Raw genomic sequence first — 12,523 nt, forward strand, 5'->3', positions numbered from 1 at the left:
TTTTTTTGGCAACTATCTTCAAAATTAAATTCTTGATTCTATCATTACTTTCCATATTTTGATAATTTTTAATCTTACTAAGATATCATTTCGATAGGATTTCTAAAGCTTTATTGTGAATTGGGTAATATGGAATGCGAATTATAAGTGGAATAACTCTTTTTAAGGATGTTTGATATCAATTTTCTATTAAGTTTCTGAAAAAGCAGCACAGACAATCGTCAAAGACCTTTTGGGTCGAATCACAGAATATCTGATTCCTATTGTAATTATCAAGAACTTACACAGCAAAAATTATTTTCTGTAAAATTACAGCAAAAATCCTGTAACAAAAAGGAGCAGGACTTTCCCTGTTATTTTACAGGTCGAAAAAAAATTACGTGCCTGTAATTTTCAAGTACACAATTTTATTACAGTGTGGTTTGATTTTACAGGACTGTAATTTAAAGCCGTGTACATTGTACAGGGTTGTAGTTTCTACCTAATTTTCATATTTATAGTAATAATTACGAATGGAATGAAATGAGACATCATCAATATTAATGCTACATATGGCAATTTTATTATTCAATAACAAAATCATTTTCCTAATCAGTGCATTTAAACCACATAACTGCTTGCGGTGACCAAAACATTTCTATCCAAGAAAAGTTTAATCCGATCTAGTTTGAGTAAAGTTCGTGTTCACTGATGAAAGCTGAAAATAAACGAAAAAAATTTTTTAACAATGTGCATTTTAATAATTAGGACTCATCCCATGCGACCAGAATAAAAAACAGAATTATCTAACATAAACATACTCAGATTTCTTATCGATACTTTGAAACAACTTTATTTCCAATTTAGATATCAAATTCAAAAATAATATTGCATGCTACTTTGAGGTTATATTTCAGATCCACAATTCAAAATTTGATCAGCTCTGAAATGCAAATCGATTTAAGTTTTAATTTACACCGAAAGTTTTCCTCTCAATCTAACAAAAAATCCATACAACAAATAGAAATCTAATAAAATTTTACTCACCTAGCTTCATCAATACCGTCACCGGAATCCATCCGAAGGAACTCAAAAAGAATGCAAAAAAAGCAGTTGCCCCCCGCTCCTCCTTTCAAAACTATCCCTGATAGCATGCGTCCCTCAGAAGAAACTTTTGGCGTAAGGCCCTGAAACCCCGTTTTGTTGCTTTTTGGGTACCTTAGCCGTCTATTTGTTTGGTGAAGTCAATGTAGTTAACCTGCCAATGAAGGAAATGTTAAATATTTGCGTTGATTGGGAATTATACAAGTTTTCATACCCCATCTAACGACTTTCTCGATACTGTTGATTAATACTGGTCGCTATTTATTGTATTTTGAACATCTTGGCGTGTTGTTCCGATTAATATAAAAATTTGATTCCTCTTGGCCACCATTAGCAGAGATCCGTGAAACCCGAATGGCCTTTTCGGTCGATGAAGGAACAGCAAAGCCTGAAATTATAGAATGTCCTTCTTTCAAATTCGATTTCTTAAAGTCACAAACCAGGCAACTGAATTGAAATTTATTTTAATTTAGACGAACCTACCAAGTAAAATTTCCTTTTCTCTTTCTTCGGAGAAGGGCAACAGTCCAAACTGAGAGGCGGACCAACTTCTAGATCGCCATCATCTGGTGGTCCAGTCCATGTATATGTAGCGGCTGAATAATTCAGGGGGGAAGGAGGCAATTTGAAACTGTATCAAACGAACAGCTTCACTTGAAGCGGTGCTTTGGCTTTGAGTTATCACACCAAGAGACATTACAGTATTGAACAAGCACCCTAAGGGAGCTGATAGTCGTTCCCAGATAGCGCGCAATAGATGCATAGATGCAGTCCTCGAGAGCCATCCGAGGGATGCTTCCTTTTTGTTGTTGGTCATCTTTTTTCAAGGGCCGCATCCCGCGAACTTGTTGTGGTCCCTTTAGTTCTTATCTTATTTTGATCGCCGATGAGGTGGGGGGTTGGGGGGCGGTTTATTTAGTTCGAATAACCAACGGGAAATAGTAAAATCTGGGAACAAAAAACAAATATGATTTCTTTTATGTTTAAAATTTATTATAAAATTTACCTCCGAAATCGCTTTGCAAACGATTGCTAAGGAAGTGGCCTCATTTAGTTCCGAATAAAGTTCTGTAAGATGAAGAACTTGCCCCGATAAGGAAACCGTCGATAGTTCCGATCATGTGCAACCTCCCAGTAAAACGGACGACGATCACCTGGTTCCCAAATGGCACCAGGACACCAAAATCAAACATGGGAAACTTTTGATCGTTCCCATCATCGGACATGAAAATAAAAACTGACGGAAGGTTCCCGCCAGCCGTTACCAGGACTCCTAGCGGCAGCAGAATCGGAAGCAAGCATTGCGCAAGTTAACGGCAGAGATGTTAAAATCGCGAGTCTACATACTCGCACTTTGCCCTTCTTTGCAGAACGATTTTATTTCGTTAAACTCAATCTGCAATGATGCTATCTAAAGTTCAACTCGGAAAGCATCAGGAAGTAAGCTTCGGGTAAACTCGGCAGGAGTAAACAGCGATCGGGGGAGAAACATCAGCGAAGCAAACGAACAGTTCAGCGAATTAAAGAAAAAATCGTTTTCGTTCGGCAGCCGAACACATCAATCGGACAACGCATGGGGGCGTGGCTAAAAGTGATAGATACAAGGGAACGGGAAACGAGCGAGAGAAGGGTGCGAGGAATGTTAACTCGGTCCGTCGGGCAACGATCGCTCGTGAGCATTCGTGTACGGTAAGCTTCGTTCTGTTGTTTCATTGGTGTGATTTTATTCCTGCGAAGAGGGGAAAACATCAACTCGGAACTGTTCTCTTTGTTTTGTGTGCAATCACGTCATGATTGGAACGAAGATAAAATCAATCTGCACACAACAAGTTAAACTCGGAAAAAATCAGCCGAATGATTCTTTCCGAGGCGAGTTTAAACACCGCTGGTTAACGGATGCTTACGAACAGCAGAAGTTCGCCAGCAAAGAGCCAGACTGGAGACATGGCTGGGAAACAAAATAAGAATATTTTCGATGGTGGTGATGGTAGTTGATCAGCTCTTCCAAACGGCCGCATCCCGCCGACTTATTTCAATTGGAAACACTAAAACATGAGAATTAAAAACTAATTAGGCTTATTTCAAGCTTCAAATTAGTTTATGATTTACTTACCAAACAAAATTGAGGAAAAATGCACAAATTCAACCAGAAAATAAACAAAACAACTGACAAACCGACCGCGGTTCGAGTCCATACTGCGTGATACTGCTGAAATTCAGCAAATTACAACCGTGGTTAGCGTCCATGCTACTGTAATGAACTCAAAAGTAGCAAAAAAATATTTGAACTCCAATCCTGTTAAACTTACGAAAAGTGCTCAAGTCTTCTTAAGTCAATATTCCTATAGTATGTAAAAAATGCTAACAGGAAGTAATGGTGTAATTCATGGAATTCAGTGCTGGGAAGGCAGCTCGCATGGTAGCAGCTTAGTGAACTTCCCGTAGCGACGGATTTCTCGCATTCACCGTTCCTGGTCGATAAAGATGCGTTGTCCTCCATCAGACGATGTACTTCCGAGTCCGACAGATATGGTAGCAAACTGTTTAAGCAACGCGTTTTCCGCTGGTTTATTTTTTTTCGTAGAACTATTCGAGTCGAACACGAAAGTGGATTTTGTTTTTATTTTGATAAACAAAAAAAAAATACAGTCCTGTAATTTAAAACCAGCCTGTAAGTAATGATCTCATTTAAAAATAAATGCTTCGACCTGTAAAACTACAGTACATGTCCTGCTCCTTTTTGTTACAGGACATTTGCAGTAATATTTAGTGGTTTTTCCTTTATTTTTAAACCAATCAATTGAAAATTACTTGTTTTTGAAATTGCAGGTTGTATTATTTTACAGGAAATCATTTTCAATGACACGTAATAGTCATTATTTTTTTCTGTGTATAATTATTATCGATAACATTAACGCGGGCTTATTCATGTTGATAAAACAATCTAAAATCTTTCACCAAGGCTTTATTATTAAATTTCCGTAATTTTCGTCCATATTCAGAAATGAAAAATATTTTACATGGTTTTGGTTTGATTTTTTTGCCAGTATTTGAATGCTAACAGAACAAGCCTTTTTGCCGAATTGGATGGATTTATTTAGGAAAAAAAAACAGCTGAGCATACTTTTTTATCATTAAACTTCATTTGTGCTTGAAACGAAAAAATTGACTTTACTAACGGACTTCGAAATTCATTTAATCGTGTGTAGTTTCCGAATTTTGGCTTCTGTTTCGACTCACTTGAATGGATTTTGCTTTTTAAAGTGGTAGAAAATTACGTTGAAATAAAAAATTTTTTAAGTCCCTGAAGAAGATACAAAACTTATTGAAACTTTGAAAATAGACTAAAGGGTGATACGGTCAAAATTTGGTCAATATCAACTTGACGTATTTCTTTCGATTTTGCATTTAAAAACCTGAACACCCCTCATTTTGAAGGTGTGTGTGTTCAGAATGTTATTCCTTTTTTTGATTTTAGAATTCACTCAGCTGTCAAAATGCCGTCCAAGGAAGAAAAGCAGCGTATCAAAATTTTGCTCACGCATCGCGAAAATCCATGCTACTCGCACGCAAAGCTGGCAAAATCGCTAAAAGTTGCCAAATCAACCGTAACAAATGTAATTAAAGTGTTTGGGGAACGTTTGTCGACAACCAGAAAGTCTGAATCGGGGTGAAATCGAAAACCGGAAGCCGCTGAGACGACAAAGAGAGTTGCCGGTAGTTTCAAGCGAAACCCTATCCTCTCTCTCCGAGATGTCGCAAATAAGCCGGGTGTATCGTCTACAACAGTGCATCGAGCCAAAAAACGAGCCGGACTATCGACTTGCAAGAAGGTAGTGACTCCAAATCGCGATGATAAACAAAATACGACGGCCAAAGCGCGATCTCGGAGGCTGTACACGACGATGCTGACGAAGTTTGACTGCGTGGTAATGGACGACGAAACCTACGTCAAAGCCGACTACAAACAGCTTCCGGGACAGGAGTTTTATATGGTAAAAGGAAGGGGAAAGGTAGCAGATATTTTCAAGCACATGAAACTGTCAAAGTTCGCGAAGAAATATCTGGTTTGGAGAGCCATCTGTACCTGTGGTTTGAAAAGCAGCATTTTCATAGCTTCCGGGACTGTCAACCAAGAAATTTACGTGAAAGAGTGTTTGAATAAACGTCTGCTGCCTTTCCTGACGAAACACGGTTGTTCCGTACTGTTTCGGCCGGATTTGGCATCTTGCCATTATGGTTAAAAGGTCATGGAGTGGACAAGAAGTCTACCAACACGCCAGAGCTCCACATATTTGAGAAATAAGAGGCTATTGTCAATCGGAACCTAAAGAAGACCAAAAAAAACTGCTAAGGACGAGCAGCAGTTCAAGGTAAACTGGCTTTCTGCGGCGAAGAAGCTGGACAAGGTGGCTGTACAAAATCTGATGGCAGGGGTTAAGCGTAAAGCCCGACAATTTGGATTTGAAAAAGTGGAAGCCTAACTGAATATTTTTCCTGAATTTTCTACTAATTAAACTTGAAAAAGAAATTGAATTTGATTTTTTAAATAAACGATTCCACTGATTTACACGCGTTTTCCCTTGACCAAATTTTGACCGTATCACCCTTTATGCTGCTTCCGATGAAGCAAACATCATGCTATCAATGGTGAATTGAAAAATAATAGTAGTGTCTTTTTTTAACTTTTTCAAAACAGAGAATGTAATTTTATGATTGAGTGGTTGAGCACATTGCTTATTGAATTTTGCATTTGACAGGTTTAGGTGGTTAAATAGCCCTTTCGAATGTTTAAACGTGATGTAAGCAATTTTTGTTTTAGATACGATAAACAAACTTCTACGCAGACATAATGGTTATTTCAATGCAATATACTTTGACAAGAAAGTCATAAAGATGGTAAAGTGTCAGTAATAAATCTTAAAAAAAATGCAATATACTAAATCTATTTCAAGTTCCTTTGTATGTTTAAAATATTGTGTATTCTATGGGATGGCTTGTGACAAAACATCGATTCATAGGGCCCCCACGATGAAAATTGCTCCGGGCTCCCCGCTGGCCTCATCCGGCCCTGAACATTACATTCAGCCATCAACGATAGGAGGACCCCAAGAGATCCAAGATAATTATTGCGGGAAATGATTGTGACAAACAAAGATAGGACATCTACTAAACTCTTAAGCTGATCCCAATCGCACGTAAATAAATTATTTTGTTTGCAACAGATATTAATTATTCACTGATTTTTTTTATATTTTAGGATCGAAAGCTAAGTGTCAAATGATGAATGTAAAATCAGATTGTTTAGGAAGTGTGTAGTGAGTCGATTCCCTTATTGTAAGATGAGCAAGCAGTTGGAACATATAAGAAGAACTAAGTTAGGAATAGATGATACAAGAATTGGTAAGGAAAAAGATTAAGGAATGGACAGCAAGTGTTAAAAATAGTTTATGAGAACAAAATGTACGTAATGAATTTTAAATGTAGTTTTATTGTGAGTTTTTTTTTATCTGATTTTAATTTTTTTTTTCAAACCAATTTTCATAAATTTCATTTAATTCTATCATTACACTGGAAGTAATTGAAAGTCTTGTTTCTAGTTTGTAGAACTTTATTTTTCTGAAAATTCTATATAAAAATTATCACACAATTGTCAAACCTATCACAAACCAGTGGAACCCTTAGTAGCTATGTTATGTTCAGATGTAAAGTGAACTCTTATTCAGATATTACGCTTGTTCATTCGTCTAAGTTGTTCAATATTTTTCTCTTTTCCTCTAATAAAACTTCTAGAAACAGGACCACAAAGCTCGCTGACCAACCAACAGCCAAAATCCACCAAATCGAAATCAAATCCAGAAACGACAACATGACGCGAAACAATTTCCTGTTTTTGATCACATTTATTCTCAGCGTAAGGTGCCAATAGTCCCAAATACCAGCCTCGACAATGCGACTGTAGTGATCCCGAAATTTTCCACTGAATGGATCGAATCGCGATAGCGTGTACCCATTGATAATGTCAAAAAGTTTTTCGCCCATCACGTACATCCGACTGTCGCCGTTATCCGGATTGGTGTTGAATGTAGAAATTTCGTAGATTTTTGCTGTAGAGCACCGCGCGAATCGAGCCGAATCTGTAGGAATTTGTTCAAAGTCAGAAAGATTTCGTGATACTAATCGATTCTTTAGTTCAGGCCGTTGAGATAGTATAAATGATCGTTGATGCTTGCTGTAGGTTGATATCTTGTATGACGTCGCACTGAGGAATTCCTCAACCGTTTCTGCATGTCTTTCGTAACGTGTGTTCAGAGTAAATGAAAACATTTTGGCAATATATGATTTACTCAGTATAAACATAAACAATGTAAGTATCAGGATTGCTGGTTTGATCAGCGATCTTGATTTTTTGCCGTTGTCTTTCCATCCAAAAAATGTTTGCCAAAGTAAGTCTACAGGAAAAAGTTTCTGGAAAGCGTCGTTCAATACGAAAACGGTAATCAATACTGCAACTATTACGATCCACAGATAGGCTGCGAAAGGTTTAAGTAAATGCAGGAAATGATACTTGATTCTTTTCTCCGGAATCATGAGACAGTATCCATCAAAGTGATGCAAGGGCAAGAAATCCGCTAGAGTTGATTCCAAAATCATGTGCGGTATCAAATTGATTCTTTTCTCTGCAAGCCAGGATAATATTAAGTTATCTGATTCAGAATTCTGGACCCAACCCATTGTTGCATTGATGCGATGGCAGAAACTTCTTATCATTGAACATGTAGGACCTTTTGGAGAGCCAAACAATTCGTAAAAGTACGGAAAATAGTAATTCAAAATTGTAACAAACTTTTCCCCCTGGAAATTTACAATTTCAGCGTCTTCCATAATCATGTTGTTTGGTTGAAAACTTTCATATTGATGTAGTTTATTGTTAAGCAAGTCGAAGATTTCAACATCCACTTTGCTGGTTTTCTTAATAATCGAAAAATGTAGTGATCGCGTTATTTTAAAGAACTTCACAAAACTAGCATACCGAGCACTGTGTTCGAAGGTTTTTTCATGTGATATACTGAGTGTAATAAAGAGAGCGGTTCTTCGCCAGTGCGCATCTGTTGCAAGCGATTGAATTTTTTCCCAACTTTCAGACTCGTTTCCGACGATCATGCAAAAAGTTGAGCAGCCACCAGGAATGTTTCCAAAATTCGTAAAATCGGTAATGGCAAACGAATGGTTCCCGACTAAGCCATGTATTGAGTCAGTCCACTCAGAAGCTGTTGAACTTTTCAAGATACACAAATCGCCAAACGATGGCAAAATGAAATTCAAGCCAAGAATGGTCAAACCGTTGAGTTTTTGAACACTTTCCAAAACCAACGCCAATCCTAATGCTGCCATTCTTCAACACGAGTTGAATTAAACTGAAAACTAATTTCGTAAGGAACGAGTTATCATTTGGTTCAACCTGTGAGCTGTAAGTTACAATTAATCTCAGGGGTGTCATTTGTGACTCCCACTAAATGTAGATGTTAGCGAGCCTACAAATCATACCAATAGCCCTTTGAAATACAACTTTGTTTCAATGAAACGAGCATTAACTATTTAGGGAAAGCTTCGATTTATTGATTCCTTTAACTTTCTAGCCTAACACATTATAATTAGAACAAGTTATGTTTAAATTTCCTCAAACTTCTTTAGAAAACGATTTTTTCATAGATTCTGAATTCTTCATACACGGAACTAAAAGCCGACTATTTTTTCATCAAAACAACGCAATCAAAGTCTCATTAGCACCACTATAAAAGGCCTGTCAACTCAAACTCAAAATCATTCCAAGTTCAACTACCCAAAGGCGAGAGATGAAGTGTTCACTATTTCTGTTAGCCCTCCTAGGAGTCGTGGCCCTGTGCTTTCTGGACAGCCCGGTAGAAGCTCAACGGCCGGGAATGGGCTTGCCTCAGAAAGCTTCTCCGCGACGAGCTGCCCCAGCAATCGAAGAAGAAGAGGAAGAGGATGATGGAAACATGTTCGGAAGCAACCAGGACGAAGAAGAGGAAGCACCACCACCGAGATACGGTAAACCAAGCAAGAATGGCCAGGGATGAGCTTCGGGTGGATCGCGAGACAAACAGGACGGAAAGCGAGGAGGCGAACACGGACAAATGGGAAGCCGAGGGGGTCGCGGTGGAAAGATGGGACCCCAGAACAACGATTGGGAGGATGAAGAAGAAGAGGAGCAGGGCTTCGGTGGAGGCAAATTTGAAAAGGGCTCCTCCGGTGGTCGTGGAGATATGATGATGGGTGGAGGCCGTGGAGGTCGCGGAGGAAAGGGCGGTGAGGAAGCGATGGGGGGAGGTCGGGGAGGCCGTGGAGGAAAAGGTGGTGAAGAAATGATGGGTGGCATGGGAGGCATGGGAGGTATGGGCGGAATGGGAGGAGGTCGTGGAGGCCGCGGAGGAAAAGGAGGTGAAGAAATGATGGGTGGAGGTGGTGGCGGTCGAGGAAAATCTAGTGGCCGTCAAGAAGGCGGACGTGGCGGAAATTCAGGACGTGGAAGTGGACGTTAAAACTGTTGCTAACTTGAATAAAGATTACAATTACCAAAGTAACACTAATATTTTCGGATTTCAAGACCTTCATTTACACTTGCACTTGCTTATACTCATGCTTATGATCATACTCTTCTTTTTGAGGAGTTTTTTCGGCTTGCTGTCTTTTCGTCCCTGAAGAAGATTCAATAAGAATCGAAACGTTGGAAACGTAAATCAATACGTCGTTTTTGCAAAATACAAGTCAGCAAGCCGAAAAAACTCACCGAAAAAAACATATTTCCAGTCGAATTTTTCTACCACAAAAAAAAATATGATCATACTCAGCTTCTATCTGTAACTGAATCTCTCGCTCTAGCTCTAGCTCTAGCTCTTGTTCTTGCCCTTTGCTCTTGCTCTTGGTCTTGCTCTTGCTTTTGCTCTTGCTCTAGCACTTGCTCTTGCTCTTGCTCTTGCTCTTGCTCTAGCTCTTGCTCTTGCTCTTGCTGTTGCTCTTACTCTTGCTCTTGCTCTTGCTCTAGCTCTTGCTCTTGCTCTAGCTCTTGCTCTAGCTCTTGCTCTTGCTCTTGCTCTTGCTCTTGCTCTTGCTCTTGCTCTTGCTCTTGCTCTTGCTCTTGCTCTTGCTCTTGCTCTTGCTCTTGCTCTTGCTCTTGCTCTTGCTCTTGCTCTTGCTCTTGCTCTTGCTCTTGCTCTTGCTCTTGCTCTTGCTCTTGCTCTTGCTCTTGCTCTTGCTCTTGATCTTGCTCTTGCTCTTGCTCTTGCTCTTGCTCTTGCTCTTGCTCTTGCTCTTGCTCTTGCTCTTGCTCTTGCTCTTGCTCTTGCTCTTGCTCTTGCTCTTGCTCTTGCTCTTGCTCTTGCTCTTGATATTGATCTTGCTCTTGCTCTAGCTCTAGCTCTTGCTTATGCTCTTGCTCTTGCTTTGGCTCTTGCTCTTGCTCTTGCTCTTGATCTTGCTCTTGCTCTAGCTCTTGCAGTTGTTCTTGCTCTTGCAGTTGTTCTTGCTCTTGCTTTTGCTCTTGCTCGTGCTTACAATAAAAACAATAACTTTTTTTAAGGATTTTATTGTATCAGTAGTGCACAATTCATCTGAAATACATAAAAAAACACTAGGTATTGCAGATTACACAAACTTACAACGTTCCAGTACCAAAACCCAACTGCTTAGAAACCAACCGATGGCCAAAATCCACCACATCGCTATGAGCTCTCGGAATGTCAACAATGTACAGACCAAATCATCGTTTATGATCACTTTTCTTGTGACAATTTCTACCCAAAAGTTCCAAATACCGGCCTCGAAAATGCGATTGTCCAATTCACGAAACTTCTCCCTGAATGGATCCAACCGCGAAAATGTATGACTGTTGATGATGTCGAAAAGTTTTTCCCTGATTACGTACATCCGATAGTCACCTGTTTCCGGATCGATGTTAAACTTGGATATTTCGAAGGGTTTTACTGCGGAGCATCGCATGAATCGTGTCATATCATTTGAAAACTGTGAATCGTCCAAAAGCGGCATCACTTTGATCCGCTGATAAAGTTCAGGACGATGGGATAGTAGGAACAGCTGTTGATGGAAATTGGAGGCTGGTATCTTGAAGGAAGTGGTTTGGAGAAATTCTTCAATCGTTTCTATGTGTTTCTCGTAGCGTGTGTTCAATATATGAGAGATGATTTTGGCAACGTAACATTCGCTAAGCACAAATAAAAATATAGAGCAAGCTAGCTGGAACAGATTGTTTAATGAGTTAGTCTTTAGGCAGAAGAATGTCTTTCCGAGGAGTGTGTGCCAAGGTAAGTTCTCAAAGTTATGCTGGAGAATATAGTTGGTGATTACAGTAGCCACCAAAATAGAAATAATCAGTATCCAAAGACTGACTGTGAATGGACTGAACAATTGCGGGACATAGTTTTTGATTCTTTGCTCCGGAAGCATCAGGCAATAGCCATCGAATTGGTGCTGCGTTACAAAATCTGATGATGGTGTTTCAATGCTCATGTGAGGCGCCATATTGATTTTTCTCTCTGCGAGCCAGGACGCAATAAGTTTTTTCGATTCGGTGTTGCGAACCCAGGCCATCGTTGCATTGATCCAGATACAGAATTGTCGAATCAGTTGGACAGTTGGTCCCTCCGGTTTATTTTTGTATTCATACAAGAACGGAAAATAGTAATTCATGATTGAGATAAAATTCGTGCCATACACGTTCAACCAATTTGCACTTTGAAAAAGCAACTTTTCCAGCTGGAACCTCTCGAATCGATGCAATGTGTTATTGAAACAGTTGTAGTATTCAAACCTCAACTTGTTGGACTCCAGATTTAGGGAAAGATGTGCAGATTTCGTGATTTTGTTAAAAATCACAAATCTCGCATAAGAAACACTATGTTTGTAGCTTTCCTCCTTCGAAACACTCAACACTATGAAGAGGGCAGATCTTCGCCAACGCAAATTGCTTGCAAGTAATAGATACTGATCCAAGTTTTCCGGTTCGTTTCCAATGATAATAAGATAAGATGAGCATTTACCAGGAATGTTACCAAAATGATCTACATCGGTGATAATAATCGAATGATTTTTGATGGAACGACCTATTAGCTCATTCCATACAGAAGTTGTTGAATTTTTCAGAATGCACAAATCTCCCATTGAAGGTAAGAGCAGCTTCAAATTAAGCGAAATCAATTCGTTGGGCATTGAGACACTTCCCAAAATCACTGCTAATCCCAATGCTGTCATTTTTGAGCGAAGGTTAATTGACAACTGATGTGAGATCGCAAAAAATTATTGTTTTTAATCCTTTGGGTGTAATTATCAATGTCAAGTGGCATTTGTGTGGCTTCCACTAATTGTGTGTTATTGACATCAACTCGAATGAAAAACAATTTAA

At 39.1% G+C, this 12,523-nt stretch overlaps 1 protein-coding gene and 1 long non-coding RNA gene across 2 annotated transcripts; one reads left to right on the plus strand and one right to left on the minus strand.

Annotated features, from left to right (window-relative positions):
* Positions 1 to 1,074: 1,074 nt before the first annotated feature.
* On the minus strand, positions 1,075 to 1,779 carry LOC129751527 (uncharacterized). Its single transcript, XR_008738738.1, has 3 exons — positions 1,567 to 1,779; positions 1,298 to 1,471; positions 1,075 to 1,237 (listed from the first exon to the last, which is right to left on the minus strand). It is a non-coding gene; the product is annotated as an uncharacterized LOC129751527 (long non-coding RNA).
* A 7,463-nt stretch (positions 1,780 to 9,242) lies between these two features.
* Positions 9,243 to 9,647, plus strand: LOC129752158 (rRNA 2'-O-methyltransferase fibrillarin-like). The gene has a single exon (XM_055747949.1). It carries the CDS (start codon positions 9,243 to 9,245, stop codon positions 9,645 to 9,647), a length of 405 nt encoding a protein of 134 aa, XP_055603924.1.
* Positions 9,648 to 12,523: the final 2,876 nt, after the last annotated feature.

The sequence above is a fragment of the Uranotaenia lowii genome, chromosome 3, assembly GCF_029784155.1.
Source record: "Uranotaenia lowii strain MFRU-FL chromosome 3, ASM2978415v1, whole genome shotgun sequence".
Lineage (NCBI taxonomy): Eukaryota > Metazoa > Arthropoda > Insecta > Diptera > Culicidae > Uranotaenia > Uranotaenia lowii.